Source organism: Ambystoma mexicanum, chromosome 5p (assembly GCF_040938575.1).
Source record: "Ambystoma mexicanum isolate Mex_15411 chromosome 5p, UKY_AmexF1_1, whole genome shotgun sequence".
Lineage (NCBI taxonomy): Eukaryota > Metazoa > Chordata > Amphibia > Caudata > Ambystomatidae > Ambystoma > Ambystoma mexicanum.
The window spans coordinates 1,049,295,022-1,049,316,774 of record NC_090930.1 but is presented as its reverse complement, the minus strand read 5'-3'; the positions used below and the strand labels follow the sequence as shown (position 1 = coordinate 1,049,316,774).

General features: G+C 44.4%; 1 protein-coding gene across 1 annotated transcript in view; it reads right to left on the bottom strand.

Annotated features, from left to right (window-relative positions):
• Positions 1-21,753, bottom strand: part of SIRT5 (sirtuin 5) — a 337,432-nt gene that overhangs the window by 223,045 nt on the left and 92,634 nt on the right. The window contains exon 3 of the mRNA XM_069613545.1: positions 18,724-18,857. Coding sequence (XP_069469646.1) covers positions 18,724-18,857 — 134 coding nt within the window. The remainder of the gene's footprint in view (positions 1-18,723; positions 18,858-21,753) is intronic.

The window sequence follows — 21,753 nt, the reverse complement described above, 5'->3', positions numbered from 1 at the left end:
TTAAAAACATTTCACGCAACAGAATGGCAAACCATTCAATCTCCAAATATACCAGGTCCTTACCAGAAATATCACTTGCAGAAGACACAAGAGTCACATTTAACTAATACAGCTGCCCATGGGTGAGAGACAGAACTCAACACATGGATCCATATTCAGATTGAACAACGCAGTACCAACACTTTGGACAAAACGAAGGCCATGGAAAAAGGAGCAGACTACATGCCTCCTATGCACATTAGTCAGATATCTCAGTGAGTTAAGTGCCTGCTGCTTTCCTAATGCACAAGTGCATGAAAGCATCATTTGATTTTCAGAAACTGTATCCGAATGTAGTCCTCAACTAAGAAGAGCATCAACAGAAGTGAAGTCTTTGAACGTTTACCTGAAGAAGGCAGGACATCTTAGGCGACTGCCGAAACCATTGTACTGTTGTGCACTATACAAGAGTTTTGTGGGTGTCTAGCTAATGTTGTGAACAAAGTCCAAGGGAATAGTAGTTCTCCACCAAAACCAATAACACAAAGCTGTAAGACAATAAAATGAGAAGACTGCTTATGTATGTGTTATGGAGTGGGGCATGGGCAGATGGAATTGTTAGTTTGTGGCCATGATCTAATTCTTTATGTACATGTCCATATACTATACCCACAATTTATTTACAGAGCATAACAAAATGATCATGCATCCGCAATACAATTCTACTGAGAAATGCCATTTAAATGATATACTTCAGCTTAACTATACACAATAGCTGTAGCCTCGATTTTACTTCAAGGAAAGATTGTGCAACAGATATTCACATATGGGAACACCATTCTACCCCCCTACCCCCGATGGAGGGGTACCAGTCTTGTTTTAGAAGCAATGCATGCCGGCAGCATGTGGCGCATCAAGACCATGTTCGAAACCGGATCATGAAGGAACGTTTTAAACAGGAAATACAGGAGCAGGGGGTGGGAGGGTCAACCAAGATGTCGCTGAGGTAGGACGAGCCAAAGAGAGCGCCCACTCCTAAAACCAGCCTGCTGTTTCACCCCCTCCATTCCCCACACCTACCTGTAGTACGGACTGGGACAAGGAATCGGAGAGAGAAGCAATGACAGGGCAGGGCAGGGTCACAAGAAGGTACAATGTGACCATAAGCAATACACTTGGGTAAGTATGGAAGATACACGAGGGCCCCAAACGACTAGGAAAATGGCATTTGCGCCATCTCTGGCAAAATGCATGAAACGACCACGCCTGGTGGAGTTTTAATGATATTGCCATGGATCCCCATGAGTCCTGACACTGCGTAGTAGGGGATGTTTTGCAACCGGACTGGTTATACCCTGTGGTTCCTGATCTGTGTGCTGCTGTCAGTGAGACGAGGCGTGGAAGCGGGGTAGAGGAGTGGTGTTGCAGAGAGGGTAGGCAAGCTTACTATGCTCCGACAGGTCTTTACCCAGCAGACCTGCACACCCGATGAACCTTCGGGGTACCACACAAGCTAAATTGAGGAGTCTGGAGCAGTGCACAGCGAGGCACTTTTGTGACAGTGGGAGGCACGGAAGACTGAGGCCTGGTGTGCACTTGCTTCAGGAGACGTCTGCTACACTAAGTGCGACTAGTGCAAGGACTTAAGTAACACTATGGCTCTAAATGGACGTGTGCTCAACGTGGGGCTTCTAGACCCGGAGAATAACATTGTGAATCAAGTGTGGTTAGCGCTTTTGGCTGTGGCTGGCTCGCAGCGAGCCTGCAAATGAAGAAATGGCAGCTTGACAAAATAAAGTGCTACACTTGTTGCTAGTGCCACCAAAGCCATCATTGCACGCCCGGGTCTACAAAAACAAACGTCAGCATGGATCTGTAGGTGTAGAAAGAGGCTCTATTATGACCTGCCATGCGCAGATTAGAAGACCCCCTTTTCCTGTAGTATGCAGCTTGGTGCTTGCCTAGCCAGGGGCCTGGCTCACCACTGCATACTAAAGAAATACACTCCACAGAAGGCACGGCATCCAGGGGTATAATCATGTCAATGACGGTAGAAGCTGCTAACAGAGCATTAAAGAGGACGCTGCCAATCTGCAGCCCTTCTCAGCCGCTCCCACCGTGCCTCAAGCCTTCACGATTCCTGCTAGATGCTAGGCTTCCCAGATTTGCTCACCTTCACCTGCAGTTTTTATTGTGCTTCTGGATCCCCTGCTTGTAGCCTGGGGCTGTATTTTGCTCTTGGCTTTGCCCTCCAGACTGCAGATTGGACTTTTCTTTGGAACTGTACTGAGTTATCTTGTTTTTCTCCTTATTCATTTACCAGTTTCTTTTCCCCATTAGAAACATCCTCAATCATTGGTATCTCGTGGAACCCATTGGTTTTGATTTTCTTAACATGCTTTGGGAATGCTGTGCTCCTCTTAACACTAAACACCAACTGACCTTTGTATCTTCCCGGCTTCCTTCCTGGAACTATGTGAGGGCTCTGCCTACGATTTCTCTCTGACCTTGGATTAAAGCGTTGTGGATCTTACTCCTTTTCTTAGATCTTCCTCGTGCTGTACGGGTCGGGCCCATTTCAGACTTTCTTGCGGTCCGTTTCCTGGTCTAAGGACTCGGGCCCCCAGATGGGACGTTGTTCTAGGTTTATTGCCGTGTGTGTTTTCCCAGTGGTATTTCATGTACTACAGTGGTATGGGAGGGGTGGCCGCTACGAGTCATAAGGGATGCGCGTGCTTTTCAGCATTAACCTGTGCCTTTATTTTTCCTGACAGCCAGGGAGCGAGCCGCGTGGTATTTGTGTCTTTTCATCTGAACACCCCTCCCCAAATGGATTGTGCTGGCTGCACACCTGCAAATGGGATCTCCACCAACAGGTAAACAAATGCGACATCTGGAGTGACGCATGTCGTCCAGGAAACCTAAAGAGCAGTCGTCAAGACAAAATAAATGCAACGCGAAATCATGAAATAGCCGTGGATGTTTCCTTTTCTCCTCCAATTAAGCACCAAGAACGAACAGTAAGTGCAGGAAAGCGTCGCCCTTTGCGCCATAGTAGAGCGGTGATACTGGGGAGGGAATGGAACCGTGAATGGAATCATGGTCGTCCAACGTCCAACCAAAGTCAAATTCAGCATCAGACCTTCAAAACCAAAATGACTGGACTAAAGTGAAACGTGCTAGGGGGTGTGTGGTCGCCGATATGCAGGCAGTTCCCATATGGTTGCTGGATCATGCCTGCTTGACTGTCTAAATAATAATGGTTCTGCTGAGCTAATTATCAACACTTTTGGTTCATTCGTGTTTTGATATATTGGGGTTGCTGCAGGCTATATGGTTCTAGTTTCTCTCCCGATCATTCAGGTGTGTACTTATAGGCTTGGTGACAGGGTTGGGTGGATCCGATTCATCCATCCGTGGGGTGACAAAGAGGGAGCTTTGGAAAGTGCCATCTAAAGATAGCTGGATGCGCCAGATAGTGATTTGCCTAGAAGGGGGCAGTTGGCAGGTACGGGTGGGTGGATCGGCGTGGGAGGGGATATTTTCTCTTTTGGTTTAGGGCTTTACTTTTGTTTCACTTTGACTCTGGAAATACTTGTACACGGATGTCACCAAAAAACCTCACAAGGTTGGTGGTAGGTCAGGCAGGGAGGAGGTCCAGCTTTGCTTTACAGTGCATGATAGTGGACATAACATGACACGATTAAAGTATGCTCACATGACGTGAGTGACCTGAAAATTGCTAAACCAGAGATTGGGTTATTACAGGAAATATATTCTTAGAGCAGGCAAAATAAAGGTTAACATTAGTTTGGAAAACAAATTATGGAGTCAGAAGGTCCTTTTTCCAATGGCAATGGTGGGGATGAATGAGGCCTTCTCCAATTCTGTCATCCCCTACAGAGGCATGAAGCAATACCCGTCACCTCTGCTCCCATTTGTTGCTGTAATGCAGCATTTCTCTATCCCGATTAAGCAATGGTCTGGTATCTATTGGGTGAGATGGGTTGCAGAAGAGCACACTTGTACTTGTTTGCCGATGATGTCCGATTCGTTTTTGACCCTGCAGTCTCTCCATGCAATTTACTGGAGAAAAAGTTAATCGTGTTGGGTAAAACAGGGAACTCAATTTGGGTTAGCCCATGTTAGACATCCTTTAATTCAGTAGCCAGTCTATGATACCAGGTAGGCAATGCAAAATGGAGGCAGTACATTTCAATTTGTCCATTGTGCTTGGCTCTACTTTCGACATTCCACGACATGGTCCCTCGTTAGTAAAGAGCTAAGCGTGCAGCTGTGTTGGGGTGTACGTGGTTAATAGAACGCATAATTTTGATTTTAATCAGGCAATGCCGGCCAACAAAGAAAAGGATCATTTTTCATACATGCACTGCCTTACTCTCTACCGTACTAATTATTGCTAAGAAAGCAGTTTAAACATGCAGTAGCTGTTCATATATATATTTTCTCTTCTTCACTGTCTCATTTCTCTCATTAAAAAGAATCTGTCAAAATGGTTTTGGGCCTATTCTGTTTAACTGAAAGTGCAGTGCTTTTACGAAAGGCCTGCGCCTATTCCATGAAACGCGTTTTGTTTTTAACTTGGCAGTCCCACTCCACCGGTGACTTTTACAACCTGCTTCACACGCCTCTTAAAATGTGCCATTGACGTTTCAATCCTACACATAACGGACTCGTCACAAAAGATAACTGCAAATTATGTTTTAAAGAACAGAGGATTTCTGCCTCTGCAATCTAGTCCAATGATTATTGTGTATGCATTTCTCTAGATTTAGAAAGGGTTCCAAAAGAAACTATTTCTTTTTGAAGTCATAGACCTCCCCCTCTAAACCCCACCCATGACAAGAACGCCTCCAGATCCTCTGCAAATGATGGAACAAGCGTTCCTAGCTGCTGCAGGGAGCTGAAGGCCTTGTTCCCTGGATCAACGGATTCGAAAAGGTAACATAATGTATTTTGTTTAAATGTGTGCATGCATGCAAGTGTGTGTCTGTATATGTATATAATGTAATGCGTGTGAATGCATGATGTATGGGTGGCTGCCTGGGTGGGCGTGCATGAGTGTATGGTGAACGGTGTATGCGCTTGTGTTTAATAACTGGATTACTTATTGGTAATCTTCATTACTTCTGTCCCTACTCTACCTCATCCGAGTGCTTGTGTATGAGGCACTTCGCCTCATTGGATTGGTGTTACCCAACAAAACAATTGCAAACGCTGTGGCTTTTTTGCCAATTTTTCTCAGAAAGTGTGCTGTATAAAACACATTTATATCTCTACTAGTGCAGTGTGCAGCATCCCACTGCAGCAGGATTGTATGTACTGCGCAAGCGTGGTAGTCTAGGCTGTCCCAGAGTGTGTCTCAACTCGTGATTTGTTGCCGTGCTGGGGGGGCCCACAGCATGGCTCGCAGGGGGTCTCCCCCTAAACTGCGCTATGCCACTGCTCTCGCCCTTCGACTGGTGGGTCCAATCAGTCTCAAGACGACCTGCATTTCGAGCCACCCCATGATGCGCTGTGATCAGCAATCCGTCAATATAGCCTTGGACCTGTGGCCAGTGTGCAGGATTCCGAAGATCAAATCCACCCGAAACCATGGTGGACTCCTTCAGGACCTCCAGAGGCAAGATTACACTCCTTGAAGTCCAGGCACCAGAGTGCTGGACCCAGAAAGCAAGACCAATGCAACAGGCGGTATCCGTTCTTCACTGGTGCTTTTAAAAGGGCCCCAAAATCAGAGCCACAAAGAATCCTTTGCCTGGAGCCTCTTCACTCGACTGCTGCTGCGAGATTCATTCCAGAGTCCCTTAGTTTGTCTGCCTGACCAAGAATCCAATGACCGAGTCTGGTGCTGATGCATCGTGCTGCAACCTCTTCACTTCTAAGGTACTGGGAGACTCTTGGTAGAACTTACCTAGAGTTGCTTTGCTGCTCCTGTGTTGCTGGAGTGCTGATTCCAGTGTTTGGGAGTTTACCCATCCTTGTTCACCCAGTCCCAAAACCGGTGTGCCTTCAGGGAGCCTTCCCAGAGGTCCCTGAACCTTTTCCCAAACAAAGCCTGTTACTTGCTACTGAAGACTTGCTCTGGAACCTTTGGACTTTCTACAGCTGGTGCCTTGCTTATCTGACCCTCCAATCTGACTCTGAAATGCTCATAACTAGATAGGGATGGACTATTAAAGCTTAAGACCTCTGTGAAATTACTACAAGTATTTACCTGCTTATATTGGTTTGGTTTCATTCATTAATTCTTGTCTGAAACAGATATACTGAAAGCCATTACAAAAGTGTCTTATCTTCGAATTGCTTACTGCCATTCTACAAGTATTACAAAAGTGATTTACTTACTGTAAGGATTGCATTACTTGTTCCAAGTTACTTATTGGGAGTTCAGTACTTGCCTTTCTGAAGAATCACCTTTTAGCTCAGTGTATATTTAAAAAACATATAATTTGTATATAACTTAGTGTGTCAGTGTTTCTTTGGCCTATGTGAATACTAAGTTCTTTGTTCTTCCCCACAGCCCTTCCTCCATCCTAAAATAAGCCTGGCTGCTCAGCCATTGCTACCAACAAAACCTGTGTCGTTAAGGCCTATACTAAGAGTTGGAGCCCTGTGTCCCACGTTTGAGCCTTCCAAAGTCCCACCTAAGGTGGACTTTTGTGAAACTCCCTGACAATATAAATGTTAAATATTTGTACATTTGAAAAATGTGAGAAACAACCATAACAACCTTCAACATTAAATAAATCTCATAATTTACTACTCAACATTTTCTGATGACAGTGTGCGTACAGACATTTCATGTACTAAATCTATTTAAATAGCTTAGCCCATATTCTGATATCAGGAGTTGGGTAGACAATGACTTAGGAGGAGGTAAAAGTGAGCATAATAGGTTAGTAAAGATATATGGTTCCATGTGATTTTAACAAATGAAAGTCCAGAGAATGAATTTTCAACAAAACTTTAATAACGAAAAAATATTACATTTATTTTTATTTGGGGGTCCTCTTTCTCCATGCTTTCAAACCCACCCAACTCCCTTCCCCACCTGCATATATATTATGAAAAGAAAAAATGATTTTCTCGCTGTAAATGTTTGCTGTAAATTCATCCTCTGTTTATTAGTTATAATTACTGGATAACAGATATATTCAACATATGGTTGGGCGATATAGACCAAATGCAATATCTCGATATTTTTGGGCTGAATGGCGATATACATCTCAATATCGTTTATGTGGATTAAATTCACAGTTGTAAGTCACCAATTGCATGTGCAATGTCAAACACCTTTATAAGACATTGAACAAAATAGAATACACAGCTGTGTAAATATCGAAATGTAAATAAAATAGTATATGTAATAATCTTTATATATAAAGCTAAATGTATGTATATGTTTGTCCGGCTATACAAATCCACACCATTGAACCCACTGCTACCAAATCTTGCATGGATTCCTTGTTTGTTTGGGGCAAGAATGTATTCTATGTTTGGATGCAAAAATGTCATTCCGTGGACACCCTCATTTACTGATGCTCACCCAGATTCACCACAGTAGGTACTAGAAGGAGTCAACATTGGGAAGTGTATGAAGCAAAAAGGTCGATGTGTTGGTTATTCCTTTGAAATGATTACTACTGTATACAGTTCGAAATAGTTTATTAAAGCATTTTTAAAGGGAATAAACATTTTCTTTATCACGCCACTCGAAATATGGGAAATGGAAAGGTTACAGTTTACATAAGTTCATTCACGAGAGGAGAGCACCATCAATCAATCTTTCTTGGACATTTTCTCAAATGTGCTGAAGCCATTGAGTGACAGAAACATGCCGCACAAAAAAACGAACATCACTTGGAAAAGCTCCATCTGAAGCAAAGCCAAAATCAATATCAAGAGCTTCTGAAACACAACAAACAGCAGCATGACTTGCCGACCAGAGGACAAGAGCAACTTTCTCCAGGGCAAATGAGATGACAGAGCAAACTGAAGCAGGACTTGCTGACATAAGGGCAAGAGCAACATCCTCCAGGGCACATGAGACACCACTCGTAAGGAGACGGGCAACGCCAGGTACCCTAGATATCACCTTTTTATCACCATCAACTTTTCCTGTACCGATACAGCATTTGCATCACTCTTGCAGGTTCTGCGAAGAACACATTTTAGAAGAATCGCACAACAAATTCCCACCAGGGCTGCTAGTAAGATCAGGATTCTATGCAATATCGCAGTTTCTAAGGACCCCAATGATCCAGTTTGCCAATCTGGCAAGGACCAACCTGTTATTGTTTTCTGTCTGGATCAGGCAGCAGCTGGCTTGCAGATAAGATGCGAGATAGGTCAGATATGTTACTAGATAAATCAGGAAAGCTTATGTAGCACTCTGACACGATTAAGGCTCATTCGCCTCCTAAGGAAACTAGTACGTTAGCAAAATCCATGTGGTTCTGTAGAACTGTACTATGGAAGGCTAACTTTTCATTGTCCATCAGGGCCAGGGCATTGTATGGGTCATTTGCAACTTCAATAGTAGTGACAATCCAAGTAGTTTCTCGCTCTTTAGCTCAATACAGAATCGGGGCGACCGATAATTCATATCTTCTGAAAATGTGTCCCATCCAGAATTTCTCTTACGTTGTGCAGCTGAAGAAGTGTGGTGTAATGTTAAATAACAGGCCAAATATAACCGATATAACAGGAACCTGACCAAGGGGCGGGAATCGAAGGCACATAGATAAAATATGTACCATGATACGCCATATAACCATACTATTTGAAAGACAGCCCTGAATCAAAGAAAAATACATAATTGACTAATGTGCTTTGGAGGTTGATAGGGTATAATCACATTTGCTAATGCCCAAAAACAAGGGGTGGGGGGAGGACAAAAATGAAAAGAAAAAAGTAAAACAAAAATAAGTAAAATAAAAACAATCGGGTGCTATTGTTGGAATAACGGAAGACCATTGACAGGCAACACCAATCTAATAGGAGCAGGTTTCTTATCCAATTCAGAGGGTTGATGCAAATTTAGTGCCCCAGTAAAGCCATACTGAGAACCAGGTCCTTTATAGGCCTTAGAACCTTCAGACTCTGTGGGAACCCTCACAGATGTCATCCCAGTAAAAGGTAAAAGATCCCATTGGAAATCCAGAGTCATGGTGCATGGGTGCTCGGACCCAACAGTCAAATGTGTTCTGCATGCAAGCGTACTACCAGGTTGAATACAAATAACGGTTTCTGCTGTTAAGGCATGCATGAATTTCAATGGCCCTGGGCTTAAGGCAAGCAGTCTCAAAAGTAACAATTTCTACTTGAAATGGAACTAGGAGATGAAGGAAAGCCATGTTATGTAGTCAGTTGCACGCAGTCAATGTTCAATTTGCACGATTAAAGCTCAAGACAGTGCTTGGATTGCAGCAGTTCCTCATAATGCTTCAAAGTTCATGCAGCATAGTAAATTATCAGCAATATCAAGAACAGGGCTACGCATAGACAAAGGTAGTTGTCGGGAAGCAAAAGCAACAGTGCAGGAGACCGGTTAACAGCCTGCATTATTTTAGATTGTGCAAAAACCAAAGTGAATTTCAAAAGACAAGTGCTACAGTAATGTTGTAGAGAAGTAGAAACGATGGGGGCACAGACGCTTCTTGCAGCTCTTCATCCTTTCTGCAATGTTTGGGAACACGCACTGGGCCTCTTATCTGATGCAATGGGAAAAGATATTCAAGCTGACAGCAATAGTGCAAGCAATTACCTCCCAAGACAAGGGCAGAGGAGTCAAGTGAATCTTCGAATACAGAGTAGTGCAAGTGGCAATGCTTATGGCCATCTGAGGCCAGTCACCTGACACATCTTTGAAAAATCACATTCTACTATCACCATTGCGGTGTTGCACAGTACCACTATACTGGAGGTGATTTGCACAATGTAGATGCCGGTTAATATTCAAAACCTTGCAGATAGCTCTAATCACCCGATTAGTGAAGTGTGTTCCTCAAGTGACTGTGCTAACCGGGAGCAACACAGGGAATACATTCTGTTACAATTTATTTTGCTAGAGTGAAGGGGTCTGCTTTCTTACAGGTATAATCTTAAACTCAGACTAAAAAAATGCATCTACTATGACCAAAGCACATTCGTTTACAGAATCTGCACAAAGCTGGCCTTTCCAAAGCCGGATATGCAGCGGGCAAAGACTTAACAAAACAAATGGGTCAAGCAAATTGAACAGGTGCTACAATGATGAGCCACGGTGGCAAAATGAGGATCACTCCAATCACTCTGAATAAGCGCTATCAAGCCTGGTTTACCTGTGTGTCCTACCGAGAGGATCAGACAGGCAATAGCGCTCTAGGTACTACCAAGCGACCATCGAAACTGTGCCATAATTTATCCATACAGAACGTATAGCTTTTGTGAGAAGAGTATACAAATCCTTCTGTACTGCCAGACTAGAAAATGAAATAATAAAGGACATTAGTAGAGGCCAAACAGACATTTTAGGGCCAGATCCCAGGCCCATAAGGCAGGGTTTTAACAGAGGACTCATGAGCTTGGCATTTTACAATAGTGATAGCAGAAGGCAACAAAGCATGTTTATCTGGAGCCTGTTGCTTACAGGGGTATTAGCTGGGATAAGGAAAACTTACAGGTTTCCCTAAAGGACAAAATCGTAGCCGATACGAAGGGGATAACACGAGTCTGTATAAATAGTAGCAGACTTATACTTTGCTAAAGTAAAAGCACGTCTAAGAGCAACAAGTTCAGCAAACTGTGCGGATCAGATATTAGGTAAGCAAATTATTTTTAACACAACATGTGTACTAACATCATACCCAGCGGTAAGCTATTCCCGTTTGTTCCCAATGCACAAACCCTGTACATAAAGAATCAATTTAGGATTTGCAGAGGTACATCTTGTAGATCAGGTCTGTGCGTACAGAGATTTGGTAACCATAAAACAATGACATGATTCGCTGTCAGATGATGTAGGGAGCAGGGAAGCTGGATTCAGTGTAGAACAACGAGATATAGACAAACTAGCAGCAGGAAGGCTGTTTGTCAAATGGGAATTAGAAATGAGATGTGTTTTGACCACTGGATCCTACCTTGAAATTCCAGCACATGCAGATGGCAGGGATGCAAGACTTCTAGGACTCCACTTGAAGGCAAAATGTGTCATGTAAGAAGTAGCCAAAAGTCTCTAGTCCAAGGAGTAGGATGGTACATTTCAGCTCCAGTCAGCAGTTGCAGATTCACAAGCACTTGCTCTTGGACTGCAGTCTTGTAGATGTATTTAGACTACATGCTGCATCTTTAAGTTGTTGCTCAAAATGTGTTTACATACTATTTTTCACTTTACGCTGCCAAAATGAACAACTGAGGCTAAATATGCTGGAATTGGACCTGTTATTTTGATTACAGCTCCCCCCAGGCCCCACCCAAACTCCTGTGTAACAGAAAAAGCTGTGCTATTAGGTCAGGGTACTGGATACTGTTTAGCCATCTGGGAACTATCACCAGCACCATACACCTAGTGTTCACTCTGAATTTAAGAGTACTTGCTAATTCACAAGGTAACACAGTGGGTGGATCTACAGGAAAATACACAGTCCCTATGCAACGGGCCAGTTAAGGTACTTCAACAAATGGAAAGGCTGACAGGCTAGCTAGTGTCATAAACATAGTACACAAATACAGAAACGGATATAGTACATCTCTCCCACAAAGGTTGGGGACTAAGGTCTTCATGGGCCTGGTCCAGAGATCCCAACACAAAGGCAATGTCATAACATTCCAGAGGGTCATGCGTGAAAGCAGCATACTGTAAAGATTCAGAGGAACTTCAATTACAAAATAACAGTGAAGCATCCAACACGGCTCCCCGATGGAGGAAAGGAGAGCTCAAGGACAAAATACTTACCTAGAGAGCTTTGTGTTCGAGGGAAGTTAGCAGTAAACTGGTTTCAACTTCTTCAGAAGAACAAGTTACTTACCAACTGTAACGTTCTTTTGACTGGATGTTCCTCCCACGTATTCCTCATTTTATGTATTCCTCATCTTAGGATATTCGTATCTGCCAGCTTCGCTGCTTTGGAAAAAAAAATTCTCAGCGGGCGCTGTGCACGAGGTTGTGGCGTCGATGTCCCTCGACAGGCTCCGTACCGTGTTGATGTCGACGTCACCATCAGTATAAATAGCTTGTGCCGTGCCCGTTGGCTTCAGTTCTGTTTTTTCGAGGAATTATTCGAGGAACACCCAGGCGTGCCTCATGGCTGATATACTCTTCGTCAGAGGAAAGTGTAAGTAACGTAAACTGTACTGCTGGTTAGGATGGGCGATGAGAATACGTGGGAGGAACATCCAGTCGTAAGAACGTTACAGTTGGTAAGTAACTTGTTCTTCAAATGGATTGTGTCCTCCCACGTATTCCTCATTTTATGATAGACTCTCATAGCAGTGGTAATTTTGGAGGTGGAAGTACTAGTTATTATTCTCATGGACGAAATGAAGTACCACCTTGGCAAATAAACCCTCATTGGAGGAAGAGGCATTCAAGCAATAATGCTTGATGAAGGTATGCATTGATGCCCATGTTGCAGCTGAACAAATATCTGCTGCAGGGACTCCCCTCTTCAGAGCCGCAGAAGTAGTCATCCCCCTAGTGGAATGGGCTCGCAGCCCATCCGGTGGGTCTTTTCCCGCCAATCTGTAGCACTCAATTATAGCCAGAATGATCCAGAGGGATATATTTTGTTTTGTCACTGCTAATCCTGATTTATGACCTGTATAACCCACAAAAAGTTATTCATCTTGACATAATTTTGGCATTCTTGAAATGTAAAAACAGAGCCCTTTTTGGGTCCAGTCTATGCAGTCTCTCCACTTCTTTGCCTAAATGAGGAGGAAGATAGAATGTTGGTAATAGGATTTTTTGTGAAGTGGAAGTCAGAAACTACTTTTGTTAAGAAAGATGGTTTAACCTTAAGAACCACTTTGTCCTTGTAAAAAGTAGTATATAGAAGTGTACATGAGAAAGCCTGTAGTTCACTAACTCTGCGGGCTGATGTTAAGGCCACAAGGACAGTCTTCAATGTTAGAAGCATCAAGGGACAGGAGTGCGGAGGCTCAAAAGGTATACAAGTTAGAAACTTAAGTACTAGATTTAAATCCCAAGTTGGGACATGAAAAGGGCCTGCAGGGTATACATTAGTAAGCCCTTTCAGGAATTGAATTATGAATGGAATTTTGAAGTAAGAAACCTCTTCCGAGGAGCGCTTGAAAATGGACAGCGCAGCAAGATATCCTTTAATTGTTCCGATCTGGAGCCCCAGATTGGCTAGATGCAATAGGAAAGAGAGCACCATTAGGGTGCCACATCGAAAAGGCTCCACATCCTTATCTTTGCACCAGTTACTGAATTTGTTCCAACACTGGTACAAGGATTTTGTTGCTGGCCTTCTTGACGAAAGCAAAATCTCCATTACGTCATCCGGAAGATCCCAATCCTTGTATCTCAACCTCTCAGAAACCATGCCTGAAGGTTGAGTGCCTTGACCTTTGGATGGAGAACCCGACCTTCCTCTTGTGAGAGAAGATCCTCTCTCTTTGCGGAAGACGTATTGGAGGGCAGATGGACATGTCCAGAATGTCCGGGTACAACGTCCTCCTGGTCCAATCTGGGGCAATTAGGATCATGGTTTTCCTGAACTTTCTCAACCTCCTTATTACTTGAGGAATCACAGGGACTCGAGGAAACGCGTACAGAAGTGGAAACTTCCAGTCCACCACAAATGCTTCTCCTAGAGCTCCTCTTGGAGGAAATTCCCTTGAGCAGTACTGTTCGCACTTCCAGTTTACCATGGTCGTGAACAGATCCCCTTGAGGGGTTCCCCAAAGGGCAAAGATTTCCAGAAGGACTTCCTGAGCTAGCTCCCACTCGTGGGAGACTGTGCTCTGCCTGCTCAGAGCGTCTGCCGCCGTGTTCTGCTCTCTGGCTAGGTGAACTGCCGATAGAGAGATTCCTTCTCGTATTGCCCTGAATCAAAGCTGCATTGCATCTCTGCACAGTGGTAGTGACCCTACGCCTCCTCTCTTGTTGGCTACATTGTTGTCCATCATCAGGACATTCTTTCCCTGTACAGAGGGCAGGAAGGCCTTCAGCGCTAGTCTGATTGCCCTCAGCTCCAATAGGTTGATGTGTAGTTTGGACTCCGATAGAGACCAACGACCGCTGATAGTCAGATCGTTGGTGTGAGCTCCCCACCCCGTGAGTGAGGCATCAGTTTATCTCCAGCCATGGTTGCCAAAAAGTTTCTCCCTTGAGGATGTCGTTGCAAGCCCACCATAATAGATCCTGAGCAACTGCGGTCGGGACTTGCAGAAGATCCGACATACTGCCCGAAAACTGGGACCACTGAGTTCTGAGGGCCCATTGAAGTGATCTCATTCTCAATCTGGCCTCGGCACCAGAAAAACGCAGGATGCCATGAGGCCGAGCAACCTCAGAAAAATCGAAGGCCGGCAGATGCTGGGCATTCTGGAACTTTGTTACCATCTGCAGAATGGGGAGAGCTCTCACCTCGGGAGGCAAGGCTTTGCCCGAGAAAGTATCCAAAACTGCTCCGATAAAGTGGAGCTTTTGGGATGGTATATGAGACTTCTTGAAATTGAGCGAGAAGCCCAGTTTGTGAAGGAAGTGACAGGTGATCGACAGATGTTCCTGAGCTTGTTCGGTAGAAGGCGCTCTGATCAACCAATCGTCCAGGTAGGGGTAGACGTGAATCCCCCCCTCTCCTGAACCTCGCTGCCACAACTGCCATCAATTTGGTGAAAACGAAAACCCTTGGGCGGAGGTCAGCCCGAATGGCAGAACTCGAAAGTGAGAACCGCCAACCGCGAACCTCAGGTACTTTCTTTGCTTGGGATGGATTGGCACATGAAAGTAAGCATCCATCAAGTTTCTGAAGTCCAAGATGGGTCTCAATCCTCCGTCCTTCTTTGGAATGAAAAAGTAGGAGGGAGTACCAACCCTTGTTCCTCTCCGCTACAGGTACCTGTTCTATTGCACCTTTCTTTAGCAGGGTTAACATTCCCTGCAACAGGAGCGGATCTGGAATTTTGACAGAGCTGGTCCCCGGTGGATGGTCCCCGAGGCCTTTTTAGGAAGGGAAAGCAGTAACCTCGAGCTACTGTCTCCAGTGCCCAAGCATCCGAAGTAATGCCCCACCATTCTTTCAGATGCTGAGAGATTCTGCCTCCCACTTGGGTTTCATGTGATAAGGCCTCAGAGTGATTTGGAGGACGCTGCAGGGGCGGCTGAGGGCAAAGATGCCGTTCCCGAGGCTGGTTTTGCAATTTTTCCTCATCCACCACGAGCAAGATTTCTCTTGCCTCTTTTAATGACCTGTCCTCTTCCTTTACCAAAAAACGAGTAGTACCGAAAAGAACAGGAAGATGAGTCTGAATAAGCTTTCTGAGGCTGTCGCATGGAGGCGCTAAGAGATTTAGCTGCCGCTTTTGAGGTCTGTAGTTTTTCTAAGCTTTCATCAGCTTTACTACCAAACAGCCTCAAACCATCAAAAGGTATGTTGAGTAGTCTGGCCTGCACATCTGTTGCAAACCCTGACTTCCTCAACCATGCAAATCTGCGTAGCACTATGCTTGCAGCCATGGATCTGCTGATACTATCAGCAGTATCCAGTTCAGACTGGAGACATTCCCCCATTGCCTCCTTTCGATCTCCGACAATATTCAGGAAGCCTTCCCTTTCCTCACCTTCTGGAATATGTTCAGCCGCCGCCGAAATGCAGTCCCACAGGGTATGGGTGAACCTGCCCAGGGTACAGGTGACATTAGTTGACTTGAGAGCCATGCTACCCGAAGTAAAGACCTTACGGGCCCAGGCATCCATCTTCTTATCCTCTCTATCGGGGGGCATAGATGGATATGCTGTCTGTCTTGAGGAAGTTGCAGCCTGAATAACCAGACTTTCTGGAGTGGGATGCCTGCTTAAATAATCAGGATCAGAACTAGAAGTACTATACTTCTTTGGAAAATTATTGTGGACTGCAGCAATTGTATCAGGAACTTCCCAGTGTTTTTCTAACATTCTCTGAGGTGCCCTATGGAAGGGGAGAACTATCATTCTGGGGGCCCTGATCAAGTATGTCAGTCATATCATCCTGATCAAAGGTGGGTGAGGCTCTACCCCAGCCAATGTATTCAACCACTCTATTCATTAAACTCCTGTACCCTGAATCTGCACGTTCTGCAGGGACAGGTTTTGCAAACTCCAGCTCAGGTGACGTATCAATGCCACTAGCAGAGTGAAGGGTATCACACAGGTCTCATTTTTGATTCTGGATCAATCAATCCTTCTGGGACCTCTCTGGTACCATATTGTACTCCAAAAGGAGAAACCTCTTCTTCAGAGCCACTTCCTTCAAAAATAGAAGACATGGACTTAAAGAAGTCTGACTTAGGTAAAGGAGTAAATCTTCTTTCCTGTTCATGAGTTTGGGTCGAAGGAATGAAAGGAAACTTCAATGGTATCAAAGGAGTCTTCGAGGACACAGATGATGTCTTCGACAAAGGCATCAAACGCTTTTGGCTTCGATGTCGAAGCCGTCGAGGGTTTCAACGACTAGTTATTTATACGGTGTTGGGGAAACACTTGATTCGAGGATTCTTTGGCGTCGACTCGAGTCTTACGAGTGTCACCCATACTACTGGGTTTTAAGTGTCACCCATACTACTGGGTTTTACCACAGTAGTTCCTGACTTCCATGTTCCGACGGAGCGACTGGGGTCTGGCTCTTTTGAGGCTTCTTTGAGGGGGTTGGGGCCGCATTCTCAAAGACCTCCATCATCTTCCTTCTTAATTCTTCCCATTTCCTTGTGGAATCCGACTTAACCTTAAGACTTTCGGTAGATGTATCGGAGGATGAAGAAGGAGATCTACGTCTCCTCTTAAACTTTTTTGAAGAGGAAGATGAAGAGCGTCTCAATCTACTATGAGATTGAGATCTCTTAGAGTGTTTACGACGATCCGATTCTTTCGAATCGCTCGGCTACTTAGGTCTTTGACGAGGCCTTCGAAGAGACCTTAGAAGCTTCCCGCCCCACCGCCAGTTTACCTTTCCTCTCACAAAGGACCTTCTCCGTCATCGACTGACAGGAGCGACAGTCACCGGTTCGATGGTCTGAACCCAGGCACCAAAGACAAACGCGGCGAGGATCTGTAATCGATCCGCAGTTGATGCATACCCGTCTTGGGAGTACAAGGGGTGGAAGAAGAAGACATTTTCAGAAGAAAATTTCGAAGCACACTGTTCGAGAGCGAAGCAATCGGAAAAACTGCACTGAAGCAATTTATACTGATGGTGATGTTGACATGGTACGGAGGGACATCGAAGCCACGACCTCGTGCACAGCGCCCTCTGCCAAGAATTTCTTTTCCGAAGCAGCGAAGTTGGCAGGATACGAATATCATAAGATGAGGAATACGTAAGATGAGGAATACGTGAGAGGACACAATCCATTTGAAACAGCCATTTCTTTTGCAGATATGGGGTTTTTTGGTGTCTGGGAAAGGTTAATGCAGCTTTCCCTATTGGTCCTGCACTAACAGACAATAGCTGTTTTAGATATGCTGCTGCTTACTAGCCTGCCTTGCTGCCAACAACCAATTGGCAATTACTGTGCTGGGGTTTTTTCAGGCCAGTCTGGCATGTATGAAAAGAGAAGGAACTAAAATGACTGTCACTTTCAAATATTGATAACAGGAGAGCGAAAGACACCTTTGCGCCTTGGATGAGACTTAGAAGAACCTCCTGAAAAAAGGCAAAGAGCAAGCATTTGTGTGTGTGCCACAACATGCAGTGGCTAAAGTAAGTGTCTCCAGAGAGTGTGTCTGTACAAAAAATATATCAAGTCACATGGGACTAGCGAAATGGAGCGTTTACTCCCCTTATGCTTTCTCCCAACAAAGTTCTAGAAAGCCAAAGAGGCACGGATGTCAACTCCTGTACTGAAAGGAAGATGCTTATGATACTGGGGTCTAAAGCAACGGAGGCACAAATTGTTAATCTGTCTCAACACTGTTATGGGTAAAACACAGCTATGCAAGAAGGGTATGATCTTTCAGCACACAGATGGGGCTGAGGAAAGAAAGCCAGTCTGAGCATGTAGGAATGTGACTTATGCACAAACCGTCATGCGACTCACATTTGTTACTATCTCTTTCCAAGAAATTGCGTTTCCGTACCACAGCTCTAGCTAAACCCATGGAGTGTGACCAAAAGAGGGCGATACCAGTATTGTGGGTTATATACAATGAACACGCTTGTTCTCCTTTCACTCCCTGCGCTGTCAAAAGTCTTATGAATGGCTGAAATGCACCGCCATACCGTGGTCTCGTGCTCAAACAAGAGCGGTGGTGTCCGATTCTCTAAATAGAAACAAAGTATGTGGTCATTGAGCTACAATATTGAGTTTGAAAACATGAATGAACGTGTACTAAAATTCACTGACCTCCTACAGAACGACAGGCAGTTAAAACAATGCCTCTTTGAAAACAGTGAAGCAAACCCTCCTATCACTGCATTTTTGGGGCACCATTTCAAAATTGGATGAGCCTACAAGTTACTACAAATCATTACAAAAGAAAAAAGGAACAGATGTTGCAGCAGTGAAAAGGACACTTACTTGGGCTTGCCATTTCCTCCACAAGCCTCCTGGTCCGCGGAAGGTGGGTACACCACTCTCAGCACTGACACCGGATCCAGTTATGATGGCTATATGCTTAGCTTTTGCAAACGCCTCCCGAAAGTCAGCCATACCTAGACATGAAAACCAAAAACAAAATTAGAGGACAGCAGATTCTATAGCTAACACCCCACCTCCTGGGGAACATTATTGAGAAGATGGCTACCAACAGCTGCTTTGCAACAGTGAGGCTAACCACTATTGCATGAACATCAATCTTGGTTGCGGCCTGCTAGAGAGACTGCATCGGCCTTACTATACCTGAGAGATAATCTGCTGCACTCACCTGACAACAGCTATAGAGCAATCTTCACATTCTGGACCTCTCAACATCTTTTGACAATGAACCATACCACCCTCTTAAATCTCCTGAAAGACTCCTGGCATCAAAGGTTGGGCTTGGGTGTATTGCATCCTTCCTTCGTCCAGGACAGAGAAATGCAATAAAACGAATGGGAGAACATTAAGGTCTAGCAACCAGGATCAGTTGACGATGCCTAGGTGTAGGAATGAGAAGGCCTCTAATGGAGCCTTCTATGTTATTGCGCCAAGGGCCTGGAATGATTTATCACTTGAGCTAAGAGGCATTGAATCTACAGAGGTTCTCAAAAGGAAATTGAAAACATTCTTGTTTGCCTAGGGCCTACCCCAGATGCCTTATCTCTCTCCTTCCATGACATATCCTGGTAGCATATGTGTTCAGTGTCTGTTCTGAAATGCGCCCTTAAGCCTTCGGGTCCATGGCCTGCACAATACACATTTAGTAAAGTAAAGCAAAGTGCAGTCAAGTTCAAACCTCTCAAGACCTCATACATCTACATGGTTTGTCCTTCTACAAAGGCTTTTTGAAGCCGATTTTCAGCCTCTTGCAGCAGAAAATATTTCTCCCTGCTTTGCCTCCTTCCATACGTATGCTGACAAGATCCAGAAAATAAGATGTTCTATAAAAAGCTTTCCCCAACTACCTTGCCTTAAACTTGGCCGTCCACCATAGGCATTGGCGCTCCGTTGTGCTGGCTTCGAAATACTTGGCTCTTACATTCAGTGCTTGCTTTTGCTTCCTATGCATGTACAGGACATCAAAAGGAAATTATATTACTGCCACAATGTTTTTACAGGGATTCCTTTTTGGTTTTATTGGGGCCGCGGGTGGGCAGCAAAAAGAGAAAAATAACACAAAGGCAGACTTTTAATAGGTCAGAGCAAGAAGGCTGTATAAGAATACAACAGGAACAGCCCCATTGATTGGATCTGTAAATTTGTAAAGCACGTATACACAAGTGAAGTGCTTCAAAGCGATTGATGAACTCATGAAAGACATAATGCACCATAGCAAGAGAATATTCATAAGTGGAGAACAAGAGTGAAGAAGACCGACTTGAGAAATTGAGCCAATAAATTAACTAGGTCTAGCAAGTGGAGCTGAAAGAGAGGAAGAAAAGATGGGAATGGGGAAAGGAGGGAGAAGAGGGACCAAAAAGAAAAGGAGGGGGGGGACAATGTGGCAGAAGTCCCACCTACCTTAACATTAGGACGAGCAGTGCAAACATAGTTTTCAACAGGAAAATCAAGTGTGGACTCAGAAGGCTGGAACGCATTACATGCATCTCTCCGCGAGATAGTACATATTGTATCCTAGCCAATTCCTGCTTGTCCTTCTGAACTTCTATTTCACAGCTAGTAACCAGTTTCTATATCAAGCATTGCTTACTATAGTATACAATCCACCACCATGACTCTTGTGAACCTCAGGAAATTGTTCCAATTTTAGAGCGATACCAGAGGGTGAGTTATAAGAAAATACTGACAAGCCATCAGTTGTCGGGTGACAGTAGGTCTGGTAAGGCAACGTGGGTAGAAAGAGTTCTGAACCACAAGAAGGTGGTTTCTATTTGGAGGATAGAGCGTATTGCTTTCCATACTGAGCCCCTATATTTAGTCAACCAGGAGCATTGGAACAGCAGATGATGTAGGGTTCCTTCAATCATATGCCACAAACAGCACATATTGCTCCCTATTGATTTCTGAGGGTGGAGCTTCTGAATGGTCCACACTATGTGGGCTCCAATCCTGAACTTAAATTGAGCAACAGCTGCACCATTGGTAGTAGATATTCAGACGCCCTTAATGAGGTGCATTGCTTAGTCTAGTTTCCTACCCCATTCTTGATCCCAACATGCTGCCGATTAGAGGGCACATTGATGCTTTAAGGATAGCAGTGTCCAAAACTAAAAAGGAATACCCGCATCTATTTTCATCCACATACTGAAGCAAATTTTGTGGAGTGTCCTGAGAAGCCTGCTACAACCACCCTCATTGAAGCCCTTTTTCAAGGCTTTTCCGCAAATGGCAGTAATTTAAAAACACAAAATATAGCCTCATCAAGATCATACTCAGATCCAAGGCTTTTTAAATTGTTTGACACTTATGCCAGATAGCCAATGGAAACAGACAACCCATTTCTTAAGCCAAAGGAGCCATCTAATTGGCGCACCACTAGTTGGATAAGAATGTTACACCACAGGTTAGCATGTCAAGATACAGCTAGGATACAGTTACCCTGTCCCCCAGCACCATAAAAAACTGGACTGACAAGACAAGCCCCCGATTGTCCGTACACTTGCCAGAGAGTGTGAGTGAGCAGTACTGCATTCAGGGGTTTAGTGGGACCACATTTGACTGCAACATAACTACATTTCTAGACCCGGTCTTGACAAGTGGTAAAGTTCACATGAAATATATGCCAGTGGTACAGGCACATAAAAATGTTGAATAAAAAGAACAACCCCTTCTCATAGTTACAGCTGTGGCGTTAGCAGGGGGGCAAAATGGAAAAAAGGCAAGTTACCTGTTGCAGCCGATGTACCTCCAAATCCCTTGGGCTGGAAAGCTATTAAAATATGGCAAAATTACAAGTAATATTTGCAAACTCTGCTTGGGCATGAACACCTCAGTACAGTAAAGACAGTT